Source organism: Muntiacus reevesi, chromosome 9 (assembly GCF_963930625.1).
Source record: "Muntiacus reevesi chromosome 9, mMunRee1.1, whole genome shotgun sequence".
In the NCBI taxonomy this organism is placed as follows: domain Eukaryota; kingdom Metazoa; phylum Chordata; class Mammalia; order Artiodactyla; family Cervidae; genus Muntiacus; species Muntiacus reevesi.
The window spans coordinates 13200359-13227446 of record NC_089257.1 but is presented as its reverse complement, the minus strand read 5'-3'; the positions used below and the strand labels follow the sequence as shown (position 1 = coordinate 13227446).

At 37.7% G+C, this 27088-nt stretch overlaps 2 protein-coding genes across 2 annotated transcripts; both read left to right on the top strand.

The window, feature by feature from the left end:
• Positions 1-9407: 9407 nt before the first annotated feature.
• On the top strand, positions 9408-10337 carry LOC136174033 (olfactory receptor 8I2-like). Its single transcript, XM_065943824.1, has one exon. It carries the CDS (start codon positions 9408-9410, stop codon positions 10335-10337), a length of 930 nt encoding a protein of 309 aa, XP_065799896.1.
• Positions 10338-16064: 5727 nt separating this feature from the next.
• Positions 16065-17012, top strand: LOC136175214 (olfactory receptor 8H3-like). The gene has a single exon (XM_065945539.1). It carries the CDS (start codon positions 16065-16067, stop codon positions 17010-17012), a length of 948 nt encoding a protein of 315 aa, XP_065801611.1.
• The last annotated feature ends 10076 nt before the right edge of the window (positions 17013-27088 follow it).

Below are 27088 nucleotides of genomic sequence, written 5' to 3'. Positions count from 1 at the left end.
TGGTCGACATCCGCCGGGAGGGTCGAGGCGAGACACAGGGCGCAGGCACCCCACCGGGGCGGGCGGAAACTGAGACTGGGACCACAGAAGGGAGTGGGCGCGCGCACCCGGGGAGAGTGCTCCCATCAAGCGTCAAGCCCCTGGCTGCCTGGACCGCTCTGACGGGGAGGGCACAGGGAGCAAGCGCAGCTTTCTGTTCCGCGCTTTTGTGGATCACCCGAGGGCTGGAACCCCCGCGCAGCGCGGGGCCGCTCCATACAGAGCAGCCGGAACCCTGAGCAGCGCGGACGGAGAAAACAGCACCAGCCCATCGCCGCAGCGCGACGGAACTAGCAACCTGAATAAGAGTCCACCTCCACCCGCCTATGTCAGGGCGGAAATGAGGTCCTGAAGAGACCGGCAAACAGAAGCCAAATAAACAAAGAGAACTGCTCCAGAAGGGACTGGTGCAACAGATTAAAATCCCTGTAGAAAACACTGACTACACCGGAAGGGCCTGTAGATATCGAGAAGCGTAAGCAGGAACGAGGAGCTATCTCAAACCGAGCCGAACCCACACTGACCGCAACAGCTCCAGAGAAATTCCTAGATATATTTTTACTTTTATTTTTTTTTTAATTAAGAAAAAAAAATTTATTTTATTTTATTTTTTATTTTTTCTCTTTTATTTTCCTTTAAAATTCCCTATTACTCCCCCATTACTCCTTAACTTTCATTTTCATAAATTTTTACGATTTTTTTTAATTAGGGAAATTTTTTTTTCTCCTTTTTCTCCTCTTTTTTTTTCTTCTTCTCTTCTATTTTCTATTTTTCTTTTTCTCTTATTTCTTTTAAAGTCCTCTAGTATTCCTCTACTACTCCGTAATTTTCATTGGCAATACACTATAACCTTACCAAAAAAAAAAGTAAAAAAAAGAAGAGAAGCCCTATTTTTAAACTGAACCTTATATATATTTCTAAAATTTTTTTGGGGGTGTTTTGGTTTTTGTTTTTAATATAGTATTTTTAAGAGTCTAACCTCTACTCTAGATTTTTAATTTTTGTTTTTCAGTATATGATATAAACTGTGAACATTTAAGAATCCAATATTCAGCTCCCATTTTTATTCAGGAGCGTGTTGATTATTCTCTCCCAATCTTGACGCTCTGTTTTCTACCACAGAACACCTCTATTTCCTCCTTTCCCCTTCTCTTCCCAATCCAATTCTGTGAATCTTTGTGGGTGTCTGGGCTACGGAGGACAATCTAGGAACAGACAACTACATAGATCTGTCTCTCTCCTCTTGAGTCCCCTTTTTCTCCTCCTGCTCATCTCTATCTCCCTCCTCCCTCTCCTCTTCTTCATGTAACTCTGTGAACCTCTCTGGGAGTCCCTAATGAGGGAGAATCTTTTTGCCATTAACCTAGAAGTTTTATTATCAGTGCTGCATAGTTGGAGAAGTCCTGAGACTACAGGAAGAATAAAACTGAAATCCAGAGGCAGGAGACTTAAGCCCAAAATCTGAGAACACCATAAAACTCCTGACTACATGGAACTTTAAGTAATAAGAGACCGTCCAAAAGCCTCCATACCTACACTGAAACCAACCACCACCCAAGAGTCAACAAGTTTTAGAGCAAGACATACCACGCAAATTCCCCAGCAATGCAGGAACATAGCCCTGAAAGTCAACAAAGAGACTGCCCAAGGTCACACCTAACACATAGACCCATCTCAAAACTCATTACTGGACACTCCATTGCTCTCCAAAGAGAAGAAATCAAGTCACGCTCAAGAACACTGACGCAAGCTTCGCTAATCAGGAAACCTTGACAAGCCAATCGTCCAACCCCACCCACTGGGTAAAAACTCCACAATAAAAAGGAACCACAGACCTCCAGAATACAGAAAGCCCACTCCAGACACAGCAATCTAAACAAGATGAAAAGGCAGAGAAATACCCAACAGGTAAAGGAACATGACAAGTGCCCACCAAGGCAAACAAAAGAGGAGGAGATAGGGAATCTACCTGAAAAAGAATTTAGAATAATGATAATAAAAATGATCCAAAATCTTGAAAACAAAATGGAGTTACAGATGAATAGCCTGGAGATAAAGATTGAAAAGATGCAAGAAATGTTTAATAAAGACCTAGAAGAAATAAAAAAGAGTCAATTAAAAATGAATAATGCAGTGAATGAAATCAAAAACACTTTGGAGGGAACCAAGAGTAGAATAACGGAGACAGAAGATAGGATAAGTGAGGTAGAAGATAGAATAGTGGAAATAAACGAAGCAGAGAGGAAAAAAGAAAAAAGGATCAAAAGAAATGAGGACAGCCTCAGGGACCTCTGGGACAATGTGAAACGTCCCAACATTCGAATCATAGGAGTCCTAGAAGAAGAAGACAAAAAGAAAGGCCATGAGAAAATACTCGAGGAGATAATAGCTGAAAACTTCCCTAAAATGGGGAAGGAAATAGCCACCCAAGTCCAAGAAACCCAGAGAATCCCAAACAGGATAAACCCAAGGCGAAACACCCCAAGACACATATTAATCAAATTAACAAAGATCAAACACAAAGAACAAATACTAAAAGCAGCAAGGGAGAAACAACAAATAACACATAAAGGGATTCCCATAAGGATAACAGCTCATCTATCAATAGAAACCCTCCAGGCCAGAAGGGAATGGCAGGACATACTGAAAGTAATGAAAGAGAATAACCTACAACCTAGATTACTGTACCCAGCAAGGATCTCATTCAGATATGAAGGAGAAATCAAAAGCTTTACAGACAAGCAAAAGCTGAGAGAATTCAGCACCAGCAAACCAGCTCTTCAGCAAATGCTAAAGGATCTTCTCTAGACAGGAAATGCAGAAAGGTTGTATGAATGTGAACCCAAAACAACAAAGTAAATGGCAACGGGACCACACCTATCAATAATTACCTTAAATGTAAATGGGTTGAATGCCCCAACCAAAAGACAAAGATTGGCTGAATGGATACAAAAACAAGACCCATATATATGCTGTCTACAAGAGACCCACCTCAAAACCAGAGACACATACAGACTAAAAGTGAAGGGCTGGAAAGAAATATTTCACTCAAATGGAGACCAAAAGAAAGCAGGAGTCGCAATACTCATATCAGATAAAATAGACTTTAAAATAAAGGATGTGAAAAGAGACAAAGAAGGACACTACATAATGATCAAAGGATCAATCCAAGAAGAAGATATAACAATTATAAATATATATGCACCCAACATAGGAGAACCGCAATATGTACGGCAAACGCTAAAAGTATGAAAGAGGAAATTAATAGTAACACAATAATCGTGGGAGACTTTAATACCCCACTCACAACTATGGATAGATCAACTAAACAGAAAATCAACAAGGAAACACAAACCTTAAATGACACAATGGACCAGCAAGACCTAATTGATATCTATAGGACATTTCACCCCAAAAAAATCAACTTCACCTTTTTCTCAAGTGCACACGGAACCTTCTCCAGAATAGATCACATCCTGGCCATAAATCTGGTCTTGGAAAATTCAAAAAAATTGAAATCATTCCAGTCATCTTTTCTGACCACAGTGCAGTAAGATTAGATCTCAATTATAGGAAAAAAATTGTTAAAAATTCAAATATATGGAGGCTAAATAACACGCTTCTGAATAACCAACAAATCATAGAAGAAATCAAAAAAGAAATCAAAATATGTATAGAAATGAATGAAAATGAAAACAAAACAACCCAAAACCTATGGGACACTGTAAAAGCAGTGCTAAGGGGAAGGTTCATAGCATTACAGGCTTACATCAAGAAACACGAAAAAAGTCAAATAAACAACCTAACTCTACACCTAAAACAAATAGAGAAGGAAGAAATGAAGAACCCCAGGGTTAGCAGAAGGAAAGAAATCTGAAAAATTAGGGCAGAAATAAATGCAAAAGAAACTAAAGAGACCATAGCAAAAATCAACAAAGCTAAAAGCTGTTTTTTTTAAAAAATAAACAAAATTGATAAACCATTAAAAAGACTTATTAAGAAACAAAGAGAGAAGAACCAAATTAACAAAATAAGAAATGAAAAGGGTGAGATCACAACAGACAACACTGAAATCCAAAGGATCATAAGAGACTACTACCAGCAGCTCTATGCCAATAAAATGGACAACTTGGATGAAATGGAAAAATTCTTAGAAGAGTATAACTTTCCAAAACTGAACCAGGAAGAAATAGAAGATCTTAACAGACCCATCACAAGCAAGGAAATCGAAAGTGTAATCAAAAATCTTCCAGCAAACAAAAGCCCAGGACCAGATGGCTTCACAACTGAATTCTACCAAAAATTTAGAAAAGAGCTAACACCTATCTTACTCAAACTCTTCCAGAAAATTGCAGATGAAGGTAAACTTCCAAACTCATTCTATGAGGCCACCACCACCCTAATTCCAAAACCAGACAAAGATGCCACAAAAAAGAAAACTACAGGCCAATATCACTGATGAACATAGATGCAAAAATCCTTAACAAAATTCTAGCAAACAGAATCCAACAACATATTAAAAAAATCATACACCATGACCAAGTGGGCTTTATCTCAGGAATGCAAGGATTCTTTAATATCTGCAAATCAATCAATGTAATACACCACATTAACAAATTGAAAGATAAAAACCATATGATTATCTCAATAGATGCAGAGAAAACCTTTGACAAAATTCAACACTCATTTATGATTAAAACTCTCCAGAAAGCAGGAATAGAAGGAACATACCTCAACATAATAAAAGTTATATATGACAAACCCACAGCAAGCATCACCCTCAATGGTGAAAAATTGAAAGCATTTCCCCTGAAATCAGGAACAAGACAAGGGTGCCCACTCTCACCACTACTATTCAACATAGTGTTGGAAGTTTTGGCCACAGCAATCAGAGCAGAAAAAGAAGTAAAAGGAATCCAGATAGGAAAAGAAGAAGTGAAACTCTCGCTGTGTGCAGATGACATGATCCTCTACATAGATAACCCTAAAGACTCTACCAGAAAATTACTAGAGCTAATCAATGAATAGAGTAAAGTTGCAGGATATAAAATTAACACACAGAAATCTCTTGCATTCCTATATACTAACAATGAAAAAACAGAAAGAGAAATTAAGGAAAAAATACCATTCACCATTGCAACAAAAAGAATAAAATACTTAGGAGTATATCTACCTAAAGAAACAAAAGATCTATACATAGAAAACTATAAAACACTGATGAAAGAAATCAAAGAGGACACAAACAGATGGAGAAACATACCGTGTTCATGGATTGGAAGAATCAATATTGTCAAAATGGCTATTCTACCCAAAGCAATCTATAGATTCAATGCAATCCCTATCAAGCTACCAACGGTATTTTTTACAGAACTAGAACAGATAATCTCACAATTTGTATGGAAATACAAAAAACCTCGAATAGCCAAAATAATCTTGAGAAAGAAGAATGGAACTGGAGGAATCAACCTGCCTGACTTCAGACTCTACTACAAAGCCACAGTCATCAAGACAGTATGGTACTGGAATAAAGACAGAAATATAGATCAATGGAACAGAATAGAAAGCCCAGAGATAAATCCACGAACCTATGGACACCTTATCTTTGACAAAGGAGGCAAGGATATACAATGGAAAAATGACAACCTCTTTAACAAGTGGTGCTGGGAAAACTGGTCAACCACTTGTAAAAGAATGAAACTAGAACACTTTCTAACACCATACACAAAAATCAACTCAAAATGGATTAAATATCTAAATACAAGACCAGAAACTATAAAACTCCTAGAGGAAAACATAGGCAAAACACTCTCCTACATAAATCTCAGCAAGATCCTCTATGACCCACCTCCCAGAATATTGGAAGTAAAAGCAAAAATAAACAAATGGCACCTAATGAAACTTAAAAGCTTCTGCACTACAAAGGAAACTATAAGTAAGGTGAAAAGACAGCCCTCAGAATGGGAGAAAATAATAGCAAATGAAGAAACAGACAAATGATTAATCTCAAAAATATACAAGCAACACCTGAAGCTCAATTCCAGAAAAATAAATGACCCAATCAAAAAATGGGCCAAAGAACTAAACAGACATTTCTTCAAAGAAGACATACAGATGGCTAACAGACATGAAAAGATGATCAGCATCACTCATTATTAGAGAAATGCAAATCAAAACCACAATGAGGTACCATTACACACCAGTCAGGATGGCTGCTATCCAAAAGTCTACAAGCAATAAATGCTGGAGAGGGTGTGGAGAAAAGGGAACCCTCTTACACTGTTGGTGGGAATGCAAACTAGTACAGCCACTATGGAGAACAGTGTGGAGATTTCTTTAAAAACTGGAAATAGAACTGCCATATGACCCAGCAATCCCACTCCTGCGCATACACACCAAGGAAACCAGATCTGAAAGAGACACGTGCACCCCAATGTTCATCGCAGCACTGTTTATAATAGCCAGGACATGGAAGCAACCTAGATGCCCATCAGCAGACGAATGGATAAGGAAGCTGTGGTACATATACACCATGGAATATTACTCAGCCGTTAAAAAGAATTCATTTGAATCAGTTCTAATGAGATGGATGAAACTGGAGCCCATTATACAGAGTGAAGTAAGCCAGAAAGATAAAGAACATTACAGCATACTAACACATATATATGGAATTTAGAAATTTAGGGTAATGATAACCCTATATGCAAAACAGAAAAAGAGACACAGAAGTACAGAACAGACTTTTGAACTCTGTGGGAGAAGGTGAGGGTGGGATGTTTCAAAGGAACAGCATGTATATTATCTATGGTGAAACAGATCACCAGCCCAGGTGGGATGCACGAGTCAAGTGCTCGGACCTGGTGCACTGGGAAGACCCAGAGGAGTCGGGTGGAGAGGGAGGTGGGAGGGGGGATCGGGATGGGGAATACGTGTAACTCTATGGCTGATCCATGTCAATGTATGACAAAACCCACTGAAATGTTGTGAAGTAATTAGCCTCCAACTAACAAAATAAAATTTAAAAAAAAATATCATACCAGTTTCAGTTTTACTTATTATCACATGCTTATGTCAATATAACTAGGAAAATAAGTTCTTTAATTTTTAGTGAAATCACTTTATATTTTAATTTTCTGTTTTAAATATAACAAATCATATTCATTTTACCATTTGTAGGCTTCTTCGCATCATATTATTGAGTTGAATCCTGCTATTGGCAATGAATTAGTTATTGCCTTATGTTGTAGATAACCAAGTGCTTCATGCTGGCAATAAACCTGGTTCCAACCACAGAGACAAAACGATTTGGCTGCATCATAGACTATGTTCCCCATTTAGAAATGTTCACTAATAGAAAGAAAGGGTATGTGATAGAAAAAAAAAGTAGAGAGGATTTTAGCATTAACATATAAAATAAACACGGAGAAGGCAATGGAGAGGGAAATGGCAACCCACCCCAGTATTCTTTTTTGGAGAACCCCAGGGATGGGGGAGCCTGTGGGCTGCCATCTAGGGGGTCACACGGAGTCGGACACGACTGAAGCGACTTAGCAGCGGCATAAAATAAACAAGATGTTTCTTTCCTTTTATATTAACACATAAGCCCTCTACATATGAATGAGGTCTGTTCCTACAGCACATTGGTAAGTCCAATTTGCTCATTAAGTCCAGCAAAGTTAGCCTAGGTATGCAGCTAACACAGTCAGCTATATAATTTTGTCCTGCAGTCGGTTTATAATAATTTTTGCACAGCTAATGCATAAAAACAAACACAAAAGAGGAAGGGCATTTTTAATCTTACAGTGCAGTGCCTTGAAAGTGCAGTGCTGCAGAACAAGAGCCGGCATACAGGGGCCGGCGCAGCGTGAGCAGGAAGAGAAGCCACCGCCGCAGAGCAGCGAGGAGCCGGGAGGCGGCAGCGCTGGCGGTCTGCGGCGACAGTGACAGGGCAAGCGGCGGGTCGCTCAGGCCTGACGCCGACCACAGGCGTTTGTGCCTTGCGGGTTCAGTTCCAGCGATGAATGCCCTCCTGAAAAATCTGTGCAGAGATGTCTGAGCAGTCGCTCTTTCATTCTTCTCGCAGAGCCCGGCTAGCAACGGACTGCGCTCTGAACGGCGGCTGCAGCTTTCATGCGCCATCTACACCCGGTCCTGTGCCTCCAGAAACTAGCGGTGTCTCCTCAAATAAATCAGATCCGCTCGCCGTCTCCTGATTCCCTTCCGAGCGGTACCAGCTCCATCCCTGCTGCTTTCACGCTTGCTTCCGCCCAACCTGCGCTTGGAATAAAGATTCTGCGCTACTGTGCTCCACATAGCAGTCAGTGCAGCAAAATGCACAAAAGCGCAGCGATTGTAGAGGACGGACAAGGCTCGCCAGGCGTGCAAACTATGTGATTGAACATGTGAACGCACGTTTACGCCTTCGAAAGTCCACAGCTTGGGGGTTTGTGTGAGGGGACTTACATACATACGTACATACATGCACACACACACACACACACACACACACACATATATATATATATATATATAGAGAGAGAGAGAGAGTGTGTGTGAGTTAGTCACTCGATCGTGTCCAAATCTTTGTGACCCATGGACTCTAGCTCACCAGGGTCCTCTGTCCATGGGGTTCTCCAGGCAGGAATGCTGGAGTGAGTTGCCATGCCCTTCTCCATTATATATATATATATAATATATATACACATATAATATCTCACTTACTATATGTAAATATAGACATATGTTTATATGTAACATTTTGTAAAATATATATTTTATAAATTATATACATATATATTTCCAAAATTTAGCAAGTTTTATTGAGTCCAAGGAACTATTAGATATGCCCATAGAAGATCTCATGAAGCACCTAAAACAACCCTGTAAAGTAGTTATTGGCTGTTGAAATCTTGTGACTGCCACATAAGGTAGCATTACATATCAAAATTTAAATTCCCAGCTGAGTTTCATGTTTTCTAAGAATAATATATAATCAATTACAGTATGTAAGTTTCTAAGCATATGAACTGGGCCCCAGTAATAGATAAGGGAAGAGGATGGTTTATCTCTAGAGAAATTTCTCTAAAAAGCAATCCAGATAGATTTGGGTTTTTTTTTTTTTAGAGTGCAATCAATTCCAATGAATGTGAACTTAGAATTTTGATTATTGTTTGTTAGTTCTATTTTTTAAAAATTAAAATCATGCCCAAATTCTCAATTAACTTGAAGTCATTTAATATTTGCTTCCCATCTGTTACTCTCTCATTATGGGAGTCTAGGTTAGTGCTGGTTATCATTCCTTTGGGCTTGAATTTCCTCTAACTTTTCCTATCATTTTTCAGCAGAGAAGTCAAGGGTCTGAGTGGACAGAAATGGCTGGGAACAACTTCACGGAGGTGACATTCTTCATCCTCTCTGGATTTGCAAATCACCCTGAACTACAAATCAGCCTCTTCATGATGTTTCTCTTTATTTATCTCTTCACTGTTTTGGGGAACCTTGGACTAATTCTGTTAATCAGTATCGACTCTCAGCCCCACACACCTATGCACTTTTTCCTTAGCAATTTAGCATTCATTGATGTATTTTATTCCTCTACCGTAACACCCAAGGCACTGGTAAATCTCCAGTCGATCCGGAAAACCATCTCCTTCGTTGGCTGCTTTCTTCAGATGTACTTTTTTGTGGGTTTGGTGTGTAGTGAGTGCTTTCTTCTGGGGTCCATGGCCTATGACCGCTATGTAGCTATCTGCAATCCCTTACTGTATTCTGTGGTCATGTCCCAGAAGGTGTGCAGGGGGTTGGGAGTCATGCCTTATATGATCGGCTTCACCAATTCTCTGGTCTCCATCTGTGTGGTCAGCAGGTTGGCATTCTGTGATGTCAGCATCAATCATTTTTTCTGTGACACAGCAGCTCTTCTGGCCCTGTCCTGCGTGGATGCATTCAGCACAGAAATGGTGATCTTTGTTTTAGCTGGCTTCACCCTTCTTAGTTCTCTCTTCATCATCACAGTCACCTACATGGCCATCATCTCAGCCATCGTGCAGATCCGGTCTGCAGCAGGCAGACAGAAAGCCTTTTCCACCTGTGTGTCCCACATCATGGGGGTGACCATCTTCTATGGGTCCCTGATTTTCACGTATTTGCAGCCTGAGAACACATCCTCCTTGACCCAGGCACAGGTGGCATCTGTATTCTATACCATTGTTATTCCCATGCTGATTCCGCTTATCTATAGTTTGAGGAACAAAGATGTAAAAAATGCTCTTCTGAAAGCATTTCAAAAACTGTTTCCATGACAAATCTGTGCATGTTGCAATTAAAGCAAACCTGGAGTGTTTCAGGCATTCAGTGGCTCAAACATTTGGGAACTAGTGGAGTAACACCCAAAAGAATAAGACGAAATAAATGGTAACAGAGTCATGAAATGCAGGAGGTGAATTATCATTTTATTTGTTGATATGGAATACTGGATCATCATGTAAGGAGTTCATTTCAGTACATAAATTATTCAGACTTAGACATGCCCAGATTTGTAAAATATCTGAATGGTGACTGAATCCCACCCTGATGTGATTATGCCATCACACTGCAAAATGTTGAAATACTATTAAATTGATTTTTCATAAGTTTTGACATGCTGTTTTCTCCACTATCAACAAGTTGAGAGTATAAAATTGGTAGATTAAGAAATGATGACTCAAATATTATTAACAAGAAATGATTGACTGCTGATTAACTGAGAGGAAGTGAAAGCATAGAAAAATAATAAAAACAATTATAAATCTGTGGTTGGAAGAGAATGGTTAGGGTTAGAGTTGTTAATTTTCATGAGGTGTAAATACAAGTGATAAGAGGACATTGGGTGATACAGAGAAATCTCTCGGTAATGTTCATTCATTTTGCTGTGAGAGTTAAAATTCTTACCATTTATCTGTGAAACCTCATCTTGTGAAGCAGAGAATATTTCAAAAACCACAGAGCTCCATTTCTTAACAAATACAATGTGCTTCCTTAAGTTCAAAGACTGAATAAACTGTGTGCATGTGCGTGTGTGTCTGTGTGTGTGTGTGTGTGGATTAATAAAGCACTGGCTATAGCACAATTCCTGAAGCATTTTGGAGATATCTATAGAGTTAGTGGCTCAGATTCTAAGGAGTCTGCCTGCAGTGCAGGAGACCGGGGTTTGATCCCTACATTGGGAAGATCCCCTGGAAAATGGAATGGCCACCCTCTCCAGTATTCTTGCTGGAGAATTCCATGGACAGAGGAGCCTGGCAGGCTACAGTCCATGGTATCCCAAAGAATTGGACATGACTTAGCAATTGAGCACATTAGCACTCAAAAACTATTAGTTTTGTTGAAAATTCTATTTAAGAAATTATTTCAAAGACATCTGTCAGGGTCTGGGTGTGGTTTGGAAACAAATTTCTAGACATGAGGCAGAATGAGAGGGAAATAAAGTTCATTAGAGTGGGAGATGCTGTTAGAACAGTGGACCAGCTCAAAGGAGAACTGACCTTGAACAGGGGTCCTTAGTCCACCTTTACACCCAGGGTACAAGGGGTGGGGTAGGGGTCTGGCGGGTCATTTGCTGACTGGATGAGGCAGGTATACTGAGCGGGGGCAGAGTAAGGCAAATGCCTTCTCCCTACGGAGTAGGAGGGGAGACAGGTTATACTGCTCAGGAGGACCTGAAATCTGTTAATAGTTACAACCTGGGGCGGGAAGGACCATAAAGGTCTGGTGTTTCTGTTCCTGCATGCCAGGACCGTCCTTGGTTTTATCTGCTCTTTCGTCCTTGGCTCACCACAATATCTTTTATTTATAAATATCTTTCCAAATCACATGTTTCTTAGTGGTTAGGACATTGAAATATATAGAATTATACATTGTATAGGTGATTTTAAGTAGTTGAAATCAACCGGTTAGGTATTGTTGAGAAATGTTGCTGTTTGGAGCAAAGAAAGCTTTATTCTAAGGTTAAGTAAGGTGGATGTGGTGCTCATATTCAAAGGGCTTCTCAGGTGGCTAGTGGTAAAGAACTCGCCTGCCAAAGCAGGAAACATAAGAGATGGGAATTCGACCTCTAGTTGGGGAAGATCCTCTAGAGGAAGGCATGGCAACCCACTGCAGCATCCTTGTCTGGAGAATCCTATGGGCAGAGGAGCCGGCAGAATACATTTCATTCCATCGCACAAAGTCAGACACAACTGAAGTGAGTTAGTACACATGCCCACATGTTCAAAAGACCCAAGCTCCCAGAGGATTTTCAAGGAGAAGTTTTACAGGCAAAATTTGCAGGCAGTCTGCAGGATACGTGGCCTTGCTCTGATGGCTGGTGGTGAGGTCACAGGGTGGTGCTCCAGGGATCTGCCTTCTGGTACCAACCGGTCTGGGGTCCTGGTTCTTGCGCTTAGCCTGAAGCTTCCGTCCTCCACCTGGGTGGGGTCTTAGTTCCTACAGGAGATCTCAGTGGCATGCACGGTTATGTGCCTCCCTTGTGGAGGAAGCTGGACGCTGGCCCATTACTACACTACTGTTTCTTTCCCCATGTGTTCACTGACCTAAACAGTTACTGTTTGAATATGCCCTTCAGAACTCAGGAAAGGTCAAGGACGATGAAAACCTTCTTTCTACAAATAGGAAACTGTGGACTAGAAACTGCATTTGTACCTGGGAGGGCCCCGCAAGGTCCTGCTGGGTCTCAATCCCTCTTTTCTTTGATAATACTCAACTTTGTGGGGAACAGGTGTTGGACAAGGAAGGGAATAACATTTTGGATAGCTATTAGTTGTAAACTCAGCAGCAGAGCTCAGATTTATGAGGACTTGGTATCAACATGATAAAATAAATGGTCATGGTCAAATAAATAAATATTCTGAAAGCATAATCCTAAACTTTAACAAAATGAGTTTCAACATTGGGACATTACTGAGCAAGAACTTGCTTCTGGTAATTTTGCAATCACCATGGTTCTTGAGGTGACTTTACACTGAAAACAACTGAGAGTTTCTCAGTTGGTTTAACTCCCAAAGTTTCTGTTGTCAGATAAGTTTACACTGGCATTTTAATTTCTAGAGATTCCTGTTTTAGTAGCACTGTCTTTTGAGGAATACAGTTGCCTTGCATCAAATGTAAAACACATAAAAATGTAGCTTCTTAATCAATACCAATAAATTATTACCTGAAATTCTGGATGTATAGGCAAACTTCCCTGGAAAAGTCACTTTTAAATCTACATAAACATTGATTTCATTATCATTAATCAGCAGAAAATTTATAATAATATTGTAATCTGATATTTAGTCTACCCCTTTTTAGAGTATTCTTCATCTTGGGCAAATAATCCTCAATGAAATATTTAATATTTGATGAACATTTCTGGAGGGGCCGAAATTACTTTGCTGACAAAGGATCATACAGTCAAAATTATGTTTTTTCCGGTAGTCATGGAAAAAGTAGTAGTAGTTTTTTCCAGTAGTATGAATGTGAGAGTTGGACCTTAGAGAAGGCCGAAAAGCAAATAATCAGTGCTTTTGAACTTGGTGTTGAAGAAGACTCTTAAGAGTCCCTTGGACTGCAAGGAGATCAAACCTGTCAATCTTGAAATAATTACTAAATATTCATTGGAAGGACTGATTCTGAAGCTGAAGCTCCAATATTTTGGCCGTCTGATGTGAAAAGCCTACTCATTAGAAAAGACCCTGATGCTGGGAAACATTGAAGGCAGGAGGAGAAGGGGACAACAGAAGATGAGATGGTTGGATGGCATCATCAACTCAGTGGACATGAGTTTGAGCAAACTCCAGATGATGGTGAAGGATAGGGAAGCCTGGCATGCTACAGCCCTTGGGGTCACAAAGAGTTGATATGATTCAGTGACTAAACTGAACTCTGGAGGAAAGTTGGTCAAGGGGTATCAGTCAATGCATAAGGCATTTAATTATGGGATTTATGAAAGGCTAGTATAAAATTGGTCACATTATATTGTGAAATTTTAGTTAAAAAATTCAGATGCATACTAAGTATGCAGTATAAATGCATATTTAGTATGATAAGTATGCAAATATAGCAGAATACAATTAAGCATTCAATGAACAAAAATAGCTCAGACATTCACCAAAATTTGAGTTTGATTATTTTCATATCATTTTTGAATTTTGTTATGTATTCATTTTATTTTTGTGCACGCTATATTTTAGTATATGATGGTTATCTTTAGAAATCATTTTTTACCACAAAACACACACATGCATAGAAGAACACAAGGGAATTTTTTGGAGATGATGGCTATGTTTAGAACCTTGAATGTGGTGATGGCATTTGGATATGTGCAGATGTCCAAATTCATTAATCAGTATATAGTAAATGTGTATAAATCTTCCTGTATCAATGATGCTTCAGTATAGCTTAAAAAATCAGTTCTGATCACCGCTAGAAGAATTTTCCTTTTCATATTTGGGGATTTCATTTTGTATCTAATGGACATATTTACTCTTAGTGTCACACATATATTTAAATTTAAAATTTCATTGTAAAAAATGTATCTTTCCATTCCTGATGGTTACAGTCATAGATTAATCATTTCTCTAGAAATAATTACTACCACAGGAATAAATTTAGAACATTACAAAGGAAAACTAAAGCATTGGGCTCTTCATTGTGTGGCTCCTAAGGGAAAATGCAACCACCTTTTCAAAGCTTAGCACAGCTACATTTAGTCTTTGAACTCTTGTCCTTGGAGACATGCAAAGCAATCTTTGATGGAAATTGGTCCATAGGGATGACCAGATATTGCATAATCACCAGTCCCCAGTATATGAGGTTCCCTGGAGTTACCAGAGTGAAAGGCAAGGCGTATTCTACTCTGTATTCATGCACAATTAGACCCCTGATATTCTTTGTAGACACAACTTCCTGACAAATTTTACATTTGAACAGCAGTTTACAAAATTTCTACATTGATTTACTTTTCTCACAGAATAAACAAAAGAACTAAAATTTAAAAAGAACTTATCAAAAAATATTATGTTACAGAAACGTTCAGCTGAAATGGTCTCTATATTTTATTTGTGAGGGAACCTTTGTCATACTTCTAGTCAGATAATATTGGAATAGTTTTTTTCTAGCAACTCTGGCTGCTGGTAAGTATTATTCTGAAAATCAGAAAATTTTAGTTAGGTTCAAATAAAACAAGGACATTAGAGAAACATGCATGCAGATATCATTTAACCTTACCCTAGGTACTCCCAGGACTTGTGGAGGATAACATTGATGTAATCAGGGTCTGCAAGGAATGTGTGTATTTCAGAAATATAATTTCTTGAAGAAATTTGATTTTGAATATCGTTATGAAAACTCATATTTTTTTGGAAATTAGTGCTAACATGTGATTTATCACTTTAATACACCCTACTGAATTCCAAAGCTCGGATTTATATTTCATTAGTATTAAATAATATTGGAAAAAAAGAATTGTGCATGATATATTGAAGCAATTCTTTCATCATTATTTTATATCTAGCATTTGTTTTTCACGGTTGCTGAAATTAATTATGAGTAGAATTAGTATTATGGGCATACACTATGTGATCAATCTATCTTCATAGAATTACTGAGACAACATGTACTAGCTCTGACTGTTGGTAAATTACCTAAATTATCTATGTACTTTTTTTCATCTAAAAATGTGACAAATATTAATATCTATGGCATAATTTTCTCAATGGGATTAAAAGCTTTAATAAAATGAAATGTTTAGAACACTACAAGGCTATTTCTAATTTTCCAGTACAGTAGCTTTTAATATACTACATCTAAATGTCAACTTATACACATTTCTATATTTAGAAATCAAGTAAAGATTTTTCTCTTCATACTTGAGACACCCCTCAATATTATCCCTTTTCAGAAAAAGCTAATATAAATATGCTTTGTTGTTCATAGAAACACAACTCTTTTTTGCAGCGATTCCTGGTAAGAACCAACTTTGATTGCTCAACAGTTTGAAGCATTTGAACACTATGGGCAGAAGGAATATCACTCACGTGTCTGACTTCATCCTCATGGGACTGACAGACTCTGAAGAGATCCAGCTGGTTCTCTTCACCCTATTTCTCTTGATGTACCTGTTTACTGTGCTGGGCAATGCAGGAATGCTGTTGGTAATCTGCCTGGATCTCCAGCTTCACACACCCATGTATTTTTTCCTCAGTCACCTGTCATTTCTTGACCTCAGTTTCTCAACTGCCGTCACCCCTAAAACTTTAGACAACTTACTGACTTCCAACAAGCATATTTCATACCTGAACTGCTTCATCCAGATGAATTGTTTTGTCTTTGTGGGTGTCACTGAATGTGTTCTTCTCTCCTCGATGGCCTATGATCGCTATGCAGCCATCTGCAACCCTCTGCATTACCCCGTCGTCATGTCCACCAGACGCTGCTGCTCTCTTGTCTTTGGATCCTTCTTGATTGGCTTCATGGACACCTTTGTCAATGTGCTTTGCTTGAGCAGATTGCATTTCTGTGACTCCAATGTAATCTATCACTTCTTCTGTGATGCACCCCCAGTTTTAGCCCTGTCCTGCACAGACACACGTGATATTGAAATCACAATATCCATTTTTGCTGGCTCCACCCTCGTGGTGTCTCTTATCACAATAGCTGTGTCCTATGTGTCCATCCTGTCCACTATCCTGAAAATTACTTCCACTTCAGGGAAGCAAAAAGCCTTCTCTACCTGCACCTCCCATCTCCTGTCAGTCACCATCTTTTATGGCACTACGATTTTTACTTACGTAAAACCAAGTAAGTCCTACTCTTTGGGACAGGATCAAGTAGTTTCTGTTTTTTATAGTATTGTCACCCCCATGCTGAATCCACTTATATACAGTCTTCGAAATAAAGAAGTAAAAAATGCTCTCAGAAGAGTCTTACAGAAGAGAAAGAGCTCCAAAAAATTAAAGTAACATTGATCCTGAACTTTTAAGCTCCTCTGTTTGTTTGTGATTTTTTTTGTCCCTATAGTGTATTTCCTTGCTCTTTTTCCAAATACACATTGAACTATTTATTTCTTTATTCTATTGATCCAACCTTTGCTTGAATAAATACAATCTCAGGCCTTTCTAAGAATATGACTTAAGAAATCTACACTATAATTGGAAACCATGAAACATGTTTAAACCATGGTCTCAATATCTATGTTTTTAAGGGCAAATGATTTGCAAAATGAAAAGCATAGTTGTCAGTTTTTGAAGGCTCCTGTACAAATTCCCATGCATAATCAAACCTTAGAGAATTTTATGATTGAAAAGAGTTCCATTTGGGAAAAATGATACCAGTTTCAGAAATCATTTCCTTTACTTGGTGGAGAAGCAAGAGAGCAGAGTGAATATGAGTACTTTGTTGAGAACCAAATGTTCAAGGATTTAGATTCCAAACTTTCTACACAATTACCTGTAGAATGCTTTAAAAAAATCACTGAAACTTTAAGCTTCAAGTTCCTAAACTGCACGGATAAACAACAATTCCAGGCCAAAAGAGTTGCTGTAAAGATTAAACCAGTTAATGGATGCTAACTTTTTAAGGCTAGATCATTGAAAAAGCAAGAGAGTTCCAGAAAAATATCCATTTCTGCTTTATTGGCAATGCCAAAGCATTTGACTGTGTGGATCATAATAAACTGTGGAAAATTCTGAAAGATACGGGAATACCAGACCACCTGACCTGCCTCCTGAGAAACCTATATGCAGTTCAGAAAGCAACAGTTAGAACTGGACATGAAACAACAGACTGGTTCCGAATAGGAAAAGGAGTACCTCAAGGCTGTATATTGTCACCCTGCTTATTTAACCTATATGCAGAGTACATCATGAGAAACGCTGGGCATGAAGAAGCTGGAATTAAGATTGCTGGGAGAAATATCAATAATCTCAGATAAGCAGATGACACCACCCTTATGGCAGAAAGTGAAGAGGAACTAAAGAGCCTCTTGATGAACATGAAAGAGGAGAGTGAAAAAGTTGGCTTAAAACTCAACATTCAGGAAACTAAGATCATGGCATCCAGTCCCATCACTTCTTGGCAAATAGATGAGGAAACACTGGAAACAGTAGCTGACTTTATTTCTCTGGGTTCCAAAATCACTGCAGATGATAATTGCAGCCATGAAATTAAAAGATGCTTACTCCTTGGAAGGAAAGTTTTGACCAACCTAGACAGCATATTGAAAAGCAGAGACATTACTTTGTCAACAAAGGTCCGTCTAGTCAAGGCTATGATTTTTCCAGTAGTCATGTATGGATGTGAGAGTTGGACTCTAAAGAAAGCTGAGTGCCAAAGAATTGATGCTTTTGAAATATTGTGTTGGAGAAGACCCTTGAGAGTCCATTGGACTGCAAGGAGATCCAACCAGTCCACCCTAAAGGAGATCAGTTCTGGGTGTTCATTGGAAGAACTGATGTTGAAGCTGACACTCCAATATTTGGCCACCTGATGCGAAGAGCTTACTCATTTGAAAAGATACTAACACTGGGAAAGATTGAGAGCAGGAGGAGAAGGGGATGAGAGAGGATGAGATGGTTGGATGGCGTCACTGACTCAATAGACATTGGTTTGGGTGGACTCTGGCAGTTGGTGATGGACGAGGAGGTCTGGCGTGCTGCGATTCATGGAGTCTGCAAAGAGTTGGACACTACTGAGCGACTGAACTGAATAAACATTGACCATTACCATCAGAACATTCACATCCCCGCAGTATTTTCATTGCTCAATGACTTTTTCTTAACAAATATTCATGTGTAGTTTTATAAATTAGTTTTGGTTGATTTAACGGACAAACACACAAAAAAAACGAAAGGAAAACAGCATTTCACAATTTTGCATTTAGAATGGAGTGTGTTAATATTGGAGATATTTGAAAAATTTAAGGAAATAGAAATGCCTAAGAAGTTATTCAGGGTTTTGTATGTGTTCTTCTAGATTGATAGTTTTTATTTATTTATTCATGTTAATTTGAGGCTAATTACTTTACAATATTTTGGTGGTTTTTGCCATAATAGGACATGTATCAGCCATGGGTGTACATGTGACCCACATCCTAAACCCCCCTCCCTCTCCCCTCCCCATCCCATCCTTCAGGGCTGTCCCAGTGCCCCGGCTTTGAGTGTCCTGTTGGCACGCATCGAATTTGGACTGGTGCTCTGTCTCACATATGGTGATATACATGGTTCAATGCTAGTCTCTCAAATCATCCCACCTCACCTTCTCCCACAGAGCCGGAAAGTCTGTTCTTTACGTCTGTGTCTCTTTTGCTGTCTCGCATATAGGGTCATTGTTACCATCTTCCTAAATTCCACATATATGCATTAATATACTAAATTGTTGCTTTTCTTTCTGACTTACTTCACTCTGTATAATAGGCTCAAGTTTCATTCACCTCATTCAAGCTGAGGTAAAAAAAATGCATAAAAGTGCATTGCTTTTAATAGCTGAGTAATATTTCATTGTGTATATATGTCACAGCTTTCTTATCCAGTCATCTGCCAATGGACATCTAGGTTGCTTCCAAGTCCTAGCTATTGTAAACAGATTGATAGTTTTAAATATATATAAGTGTGTGTGTGTGTTTATTATGTATATGAACAATATTCTTATCATTTCCTGTGTCCTTTTTTGAGGTTTTCTGTGTACACTTACAAGTTTAACCTTTGATTATTTCTCTATCATTGAAATCTAAAAGGACTGTGTTTTGTTTGTAGGAGAATCTAGGTTCTCATTTTGCAGTGTTTTGGACATGAAATATTTGTAAGTTTATAAGTTAAAATTCTGCATGCAGTGTTATCACTTTTACGGCTCCCAGAATATATCAATTCTATTTTATTAATATTTATTTTTTATTGATGCATAATTGTTTTGCAATGTTGCGTTACTTTCTGATGTACAACAAAGTGAATCAGTTATACTATGTATATTCCTTCAGGCTTGGATTGGAGTTCCCTTCCCAACTGAAAATATTTAAAAAGGCTACCTTTCTGTTACAGGTCAATGAGCTTCAGTAAATGCTACTTTGTTGAAATTCTGTGTATTTTAAAACATTACTGCCTTTCTGCTGATTTCTATAGATTTGATATGATTATTAAAAATAAATTATTAACTAAATGCTTGGTTCATCTAATTTTTTTTTTTTTTTTTAAGCAGAGGAAAGTTATAAAGCTAACAGTTTGCAACGACTTCAGAAGCTCTGGTAACGCATAATCTTTAATCATTTAGAATACTAAAATTTCTTATATTTTAAAGCTTTTCTTATACATAACCTTGAATTATAATTTTAATTTTCTCTATTGAAAGCATATTTCAGAAAGCATTTTTTTATTTTCTAGGTATTTCATATTTCTTGTTTAAACTTTTGTAACTACATAGATCATTTTATTCAAGCATCAGTGGTTATAAAAACATTTGTTATTTGAAATTTAGATTGCTTTCTACGTAAAACAATCTTTGATTTTTGTAACTATTTTTAAATGCTAAAAATAATATGCATAAGCATAAACTCTTTATTAGGAGATAATGTAAATGTAAATTACTTGTATTAATTCAAAATTCTCAACAAATTCAAATGTTTTAAATGTGCATTGTTTCACCTACCTAATTTATTTTAATTATTTTCTATTTTTACAAATTCTACTTGAGATTATTACGATTTATTTTTGCTCTGATATCCATGTTTTCTAGACTCTATATTTACAGCAATTGCTATTTATTTTTGCTTGCATTTGTTCAATAATATACCTTTTTACTCTTCTCTCATCTTTCAGAAGCATAATGCTTTTTCTTATATTTCTGGTCATTTTTCATTTTTCTAGTCTTTTGACAAGCTATATTTTTACCTTGTTTTCAAGATAAAGGTGATCACTTCTCGGCCTTTTGGCCAAGAACAGGTGTAGTATCAAGATAAAGGTGATGCCTTTCTGCAGTGGAGTACAGAATTTAATTTTTATTCACTGTAATGTGCTTCCCTAAGATCAAAGAGTTGATAATTTTTTAATGTGTGTGTATGTGTGTGTCTATGTGTGTGTGTAGAAACATGAAGTACCTTAGCATAGCATAATTCCTAAGCCATTTTGGAGGTATATTTAGAGATCTCATTTCTCCAAATCAGGCAGAAAAACTTCATTAAGTATTAAAAATGAAACTGTTTTTTTTTTTTTTTTTTCATTTATTTGTATTAGTTGGTGGCTAATTACGTTACAATATTGTAGTGGTTTTGCCATACATTGACATGAATCAGCCATGAATTTGCAGGCGTTCCTCATCCTGAGCCCCCTCCCACCTCCCTCCCCATCCCATCCCTCTGGGCCATCCCAGTGCACCAGCCCTGAGCACTTGTCTCATGCATCCAATCTGGAGAGGCGATCTGTTTCACACTTGATAATATACATGTTTCGATGCTGTTCTCTCAGATCACCCCACCCTCGCCTTCTCCCATAGAGTCCAAAAGTCTGTTCTATACATCTGTGTCTCTTTTTCTGTCTTGCATATAGGGTTATTGTTACCATCTTTCTAAATTTTTGCTTTTACTTTTCCTTGAAAAGAGACTTGAACATCAACCCAGTTTAATGTATTCTTCCCAACATTGTTACAAAATGAGCTCTGGAAAAGATGAAATCCCCATTGCTGCCTTCACTGTGCATGAATCATTGAGAAGTAATGAAACAAATTGAGCAGTCAAAACATTTATTGAAAGGAACCAAAGATTAATTTCATGAAGTTCTTTTAGGAGAAAATACATGTATTTAAAATATTTGTCTCTCCCTTCAACAAGATTGTAAGCTCTTTGAGAAAAATTTATTTAGTCATAGTTTTTCTCTCCACAGCATGAAACAAACGCGACACATGCAGCATATAAGTAAATGCTTTCTTTGCTTTTTTGGCTTGTGGAAACATAGTGATGGATTCATTAAGGTTAAGAATTCTATCTTATTCATGTTTATATCTTGCCTGGTATTTAGTCAATCCTATGCATATCAGCACTCAAAAAACATTAATTGAAAATTCTATTTCTAGAATTCTTTCAAAAACATTGCTTACTTATAGATTAAAAATGGCATAGTGATTAATAGATTTCTTTCCAAATGATTTTTTTCTTTAATGGTTAGGATAAGGAAACGAGTGTATGTAGATTTATACTTTGTTGATGTGTTTTGTAATCATCGCAGTCAACTGGTTAGGGCTTCTCATGTATCTTACATATATCACAAACCAACGTCCTGCAGAAATAAACAGTCTTCAGTCTTGGGGCTAGCTGAAGACATTTCATGTGAAAGGAAGACATTTCATGTGTGTGCACAATGTATACATTTGGCTTTAAAATTTTAATTTTCTTCTCTGATCTACATTACTGACATCTGACTCCTGAAAACTTCACTTTACAACGTGATTTTACATTATAAACTATTGCAAGTGACAGCTGATGAGATATACTATGTATTATTTTAGAGATTTATTAAGGCTGTCTTAACAAGTCATCACTCTTTCCCTTTCTTAAACCTACATACAGTTTTCCTTCTAAGCACAATATCAGATTTAGATAATTGCTTTCATCATATTTCACCATCATCACAGAAAATTATTAAACTATTTCCCTTTATTTTTTCTCTATCAAAGCTTTCCACTTATGCACTATAACTAAAATGGTCAAATTTTTACAATTGTGTGAAAAATGTCAGCTACTGAAATTTATTTATATTTACCTATATTTTCCTCAGTTCTAATTGTATGCACTTTCACTTGCACTGTGTATGTATTCTGTAGATCATTTCAGGCCTTTATATTTATTTAGTATTAATAAAATTATATATCAAATTGCTATTTTTATGTTTTAATGTTTACTTGTTAATCTCTCTCTAAGAGCAGAAACATACCACAAATTTCCAGTTAATCATAAAATGTAGAAATATATTTCACTTGTCGAGCTATGATTAAATGTCCATATGTATACATATTTTTATATACACCTCAAGTTTATCCTTGGTGACCTCTCCTCATTCTCTCTTTGAAGTGTTCTATCTGTGCCGTCCCTCAAAACCTCTAATATACATCTTTCCAGAATGGGCCAAGCAGGTATTACTAGGTGCTAGAGAAAAAACAATAAATTCATCCTGAAAGGGAACAGAATTTTCAATGCCAATAGGTGCTTCCTAGGCTCAAGTATTATCTTGTTATTAAGAAAATAAATAAAAATAAAACAGTAGACACAGAAGATGTTCTGGAAATTGAATAGAAGTTATCCTTTTGTAGGAAGCATTTACATTTAAAGGGGACATGTCCATGTAGCTCAGAGGGTAAAGAATCTGCCTGAAATAAAGGAGACCAGGGTTCAATCCCTGGGTGGGGAAGATCCCTTGGAGAAGGAAATGGCAACCCACTCCAGTACTCTTGCCTGGAGAATCCAAATGAACAGAGGAGCCTGATGGGCTACAATCCAATCCATGGGGTTGCAAAGAGTTGGACACAACTGAGTGACTAACACTCATACTCTTCCTGGTGGCTGAGACAGTAAAGAATCTGCCTGCAACACAGGAGACCTGGTTTTGATCTCTAGTCTGGGAAGATCCACCGGAGAAGGGGATGGATACCCACTCCAGTATTCTTACCTGGAGAATCCCATGGACGGAGGAGCCTGGCGGGTTACATACAATCCATGAGCTCACAAAGACTCACAAAGAGTTCGACATGACTGGCTGACTATCACTTTCACTTTGCCTCCCTTTATGTACGAGGAAGAGAAAGATGACTAAATCTCTATTCAGTGAAGAAGGAATGAAACTGAGTCTGCATTAACAACTGTACTCTTGGTTACTATTCTTTCGCTGGCTCCCACCCTCCCACATCTTCTTTTATCTTTAGCTGGAGATGGTATTTAAGGTAGTGGCTTGGACCCTTTTTGGAGAATTACTGTTTTCTTGGGTGTCTCCCATGTATAAAGGGGGCATACATGTTACTAAATTTCTATTTGTTTTTATTATGGTCATCTGCCTTTCATTACAAGGAGGTGGGTTTCAGCCAAAAAGCTGAACGGGCAGAGTGAAAATTATTTTTTGTTCCCCACGAATCTCATAAAGTAGGTGCAAAGTGATACAACTTAGATAACAATGAATGAATTAGAAAACAAAAAAGATAATTTAATAATATTTATCCAAAAAGACAGAGGAGCCTGGTGAGCAATCCATAGAGTTGCAAAGAGTTCGACATGAATAAAGGGATTAAGCAGCAGCAGCAGCATCCAAAGAGAAAAACAGAAACATTCTTTCATTCATTAAAGAAGAAAGAAAAAAAAAAAAATAACCCAAGAGAGAAAGGAATGCATGTGGATGGCATAGTTAAAACTAATAAATTAGAGAATGAAATTATATCATATTAAATCAAGAAAGTTTTTTTTTTAAAATCTATGATTAGACTTTGGTTTCTGCTACTATACAATAAACGGTATAATAATGGCCCCGAATCATAAAAAAAAAATTGAACATAATCAAGATAAATTTCAACGATGGGAAAATATTAAGCAAGTGACTTGCTCCTAGTAACTTTTCAGTCACCAAAATTATAGTCATCAAACTATAATCACGCATTTATAGTCAAAATTATAGTCACAAAATTATAGTCACCAAAAGCTACAGGGAAGCCCAGGTAGCTCAGAGGGTAAAGAATCTGCCTGCAATGCTCTCGACCTGGTTCAATCCCCAGGTCGGGAAGATTCCCTGGAGAAGGGCATGGCTACCCACTCCAGTATTCTCGCCCAGAGAATTAAGAGGACATAGAAACCTGGTAGGCTATATAGTCCATGGGGCTGCAAAGAGTTGGACACAACTAAGTGACTAATGCTAATATTATGGTTGTTGATGTGGCTTTTACATTGAAAATTACCATTAGCTTCTTATTTGACTTAACTCTCTAAGTTACCTATCATCAAGTAAGTTTATTCTGGCTTTTTAATCTAAAGAAGACTGGATTCCCTGGTGGCTCAGAGGGTAGAATCTGCCTGCAATGTGGGAGCCCTGAGTTTGATCACTGGGTCCAGAAGATCCCCTGGAGAAGAAAATGGCAACCACTCCAGTATTCTTGCCTGAGAAATCCCACGGATGGAGGAGTCTGGTGGGCTAGAGTCCGTAGGGTCTCAAAGAGTTGGACTTTCAGTGAAAAATTAATTGGTTACTCAAAAAAAAAAAAAAAAAAAAAAAAAGGAAAATTTTATTCAAGTCGAGGATTATAACCTGAGGACAACTCCTCAGAAATCTCCAAGAACTGTTCTGCCCATTGGAAGTCAAAAGACAGTTCCATAAGTTTTGAGACGGAGACATGTACATTAAATGATGTATATTTGACAGTGGATGCAATCTGGATCTAAGCAATAATGGGTCATGGTGCACGGGAAAGTGTTAGTTGCTCAGTTGAGTCTTACTCGTTACGACCCCACGGGCTGCAGCCCACCAGGCTCCTCTGTCCATGGAGTTTCCCAGGCAAGAATACTGGACTGGGTTGCCATTTCCTCTTCCAGGGAACCTTCCGGACCCAGGGATTGAACCCAGACCTCCCACATTGAAGGCGGATTCTTTACCATCTGAGCCATCAGGGAAGTCATGGGTCATAGTGGTCCCATATGAGATCAAGAAGGAATATCTTAAGGGGTTGCTCTGTTGATGCTAGAAAAATGTTGCTCTTTAAGGCTGAGCAGGTGCTTCTGTTGCTGGTGGAGGCTTGGCCAATGCATAATGCAGATACACATGCACAGGAGAGGGGAGAGAGGAGGTGAAAGGTCAGAGGAAAGCTTTTGTTTATAATTTTTCTTATCTCACCACAAAATATGAATTTTATTTCACACCTGTTCTAGCAGAATGAAGTTTGGGTGAGTATAATTGCTCTTCCAAAATTCATTATAAGTACAATAAATGCACAATTTTTTCCTTTTTTCCAAACAAACTATCTCCTAAAATTCTGGAGTATGACCAGAGTTTCCAGTAAGAGTCACTTTTAAATCTATATGAAAATTGGTTTAATTATCATGAATTAATGAAAGATTCATGAGTATTTTAATCTAATTAGTCTATCCCTTTTTATAGTCTTTTTTTGTTGTCTCATCTTGGATGAATAACATTCAATAAAATTCTTAACATCTGAAGAAAACTTCACTAGAATAAAGTTGGTCATGGGGTATCAGTTAATAAATAAAATGTGAAATTATTGGTTTTATGAGAGGCTAGAATAACATTGGTCATAGTATGTTATGAAATGTAAATTATCAAATAAGGGTAGATAATGAGCACTCAGTATGATAATAATTATGAAATTATACAGGTATGCAAACAAACTTTCTATTAAAAAAATCATCCTGAGAAATTTATCAAAATGCTACAAAAGTTTTGAAAATTTTCACATCATTCTTTCAATTTTCTTAAATTCTCAATTTGTTTCTAATGAAAATGCCTACTCCCATAATAGTGTCACACAATTAAATATAAAAGACTCATTGTGAATATGTATCACTCTTTCCCTGAAAGTTTCAGGCATAGAATAAGCAAGTATTTTTCTATAAATAGTTTCTCTACCACCCAGGGCAATATTTAGAGCATCACACAGGAAGACCAAACCATTAGGCCCTCCACTGTGGGTCTTGGAAAGGAAGACATCTAGTTTCTCATGACCTGGCACACCTGCATTAGTCCTTGAAGACATGCCAATTCCCTTTTGCCCTTGGAGATATGCCAAGAATTCTTCCTTGGAAACTGGTCCACAGGGATGACCAAATGTTGCAATCATCAATCCCCAGTATGTGAAGTGCCCTGGAATTATTAGGATAAGAGGCAAGGCATATGCTGCTCTGCTTCTGATATTCATTTTAGACATAAATTCCTGGCAGATGTTACATTTGATCAGGAACTGAACAAACTTTCTAGGTTGATTAATTTTTCCCTCAGAATAAAACAAAATGACTGCACTAAAACTTAAAAAGAATTTATCTCAAAGAAAAAATATTATATTACAGAAATTT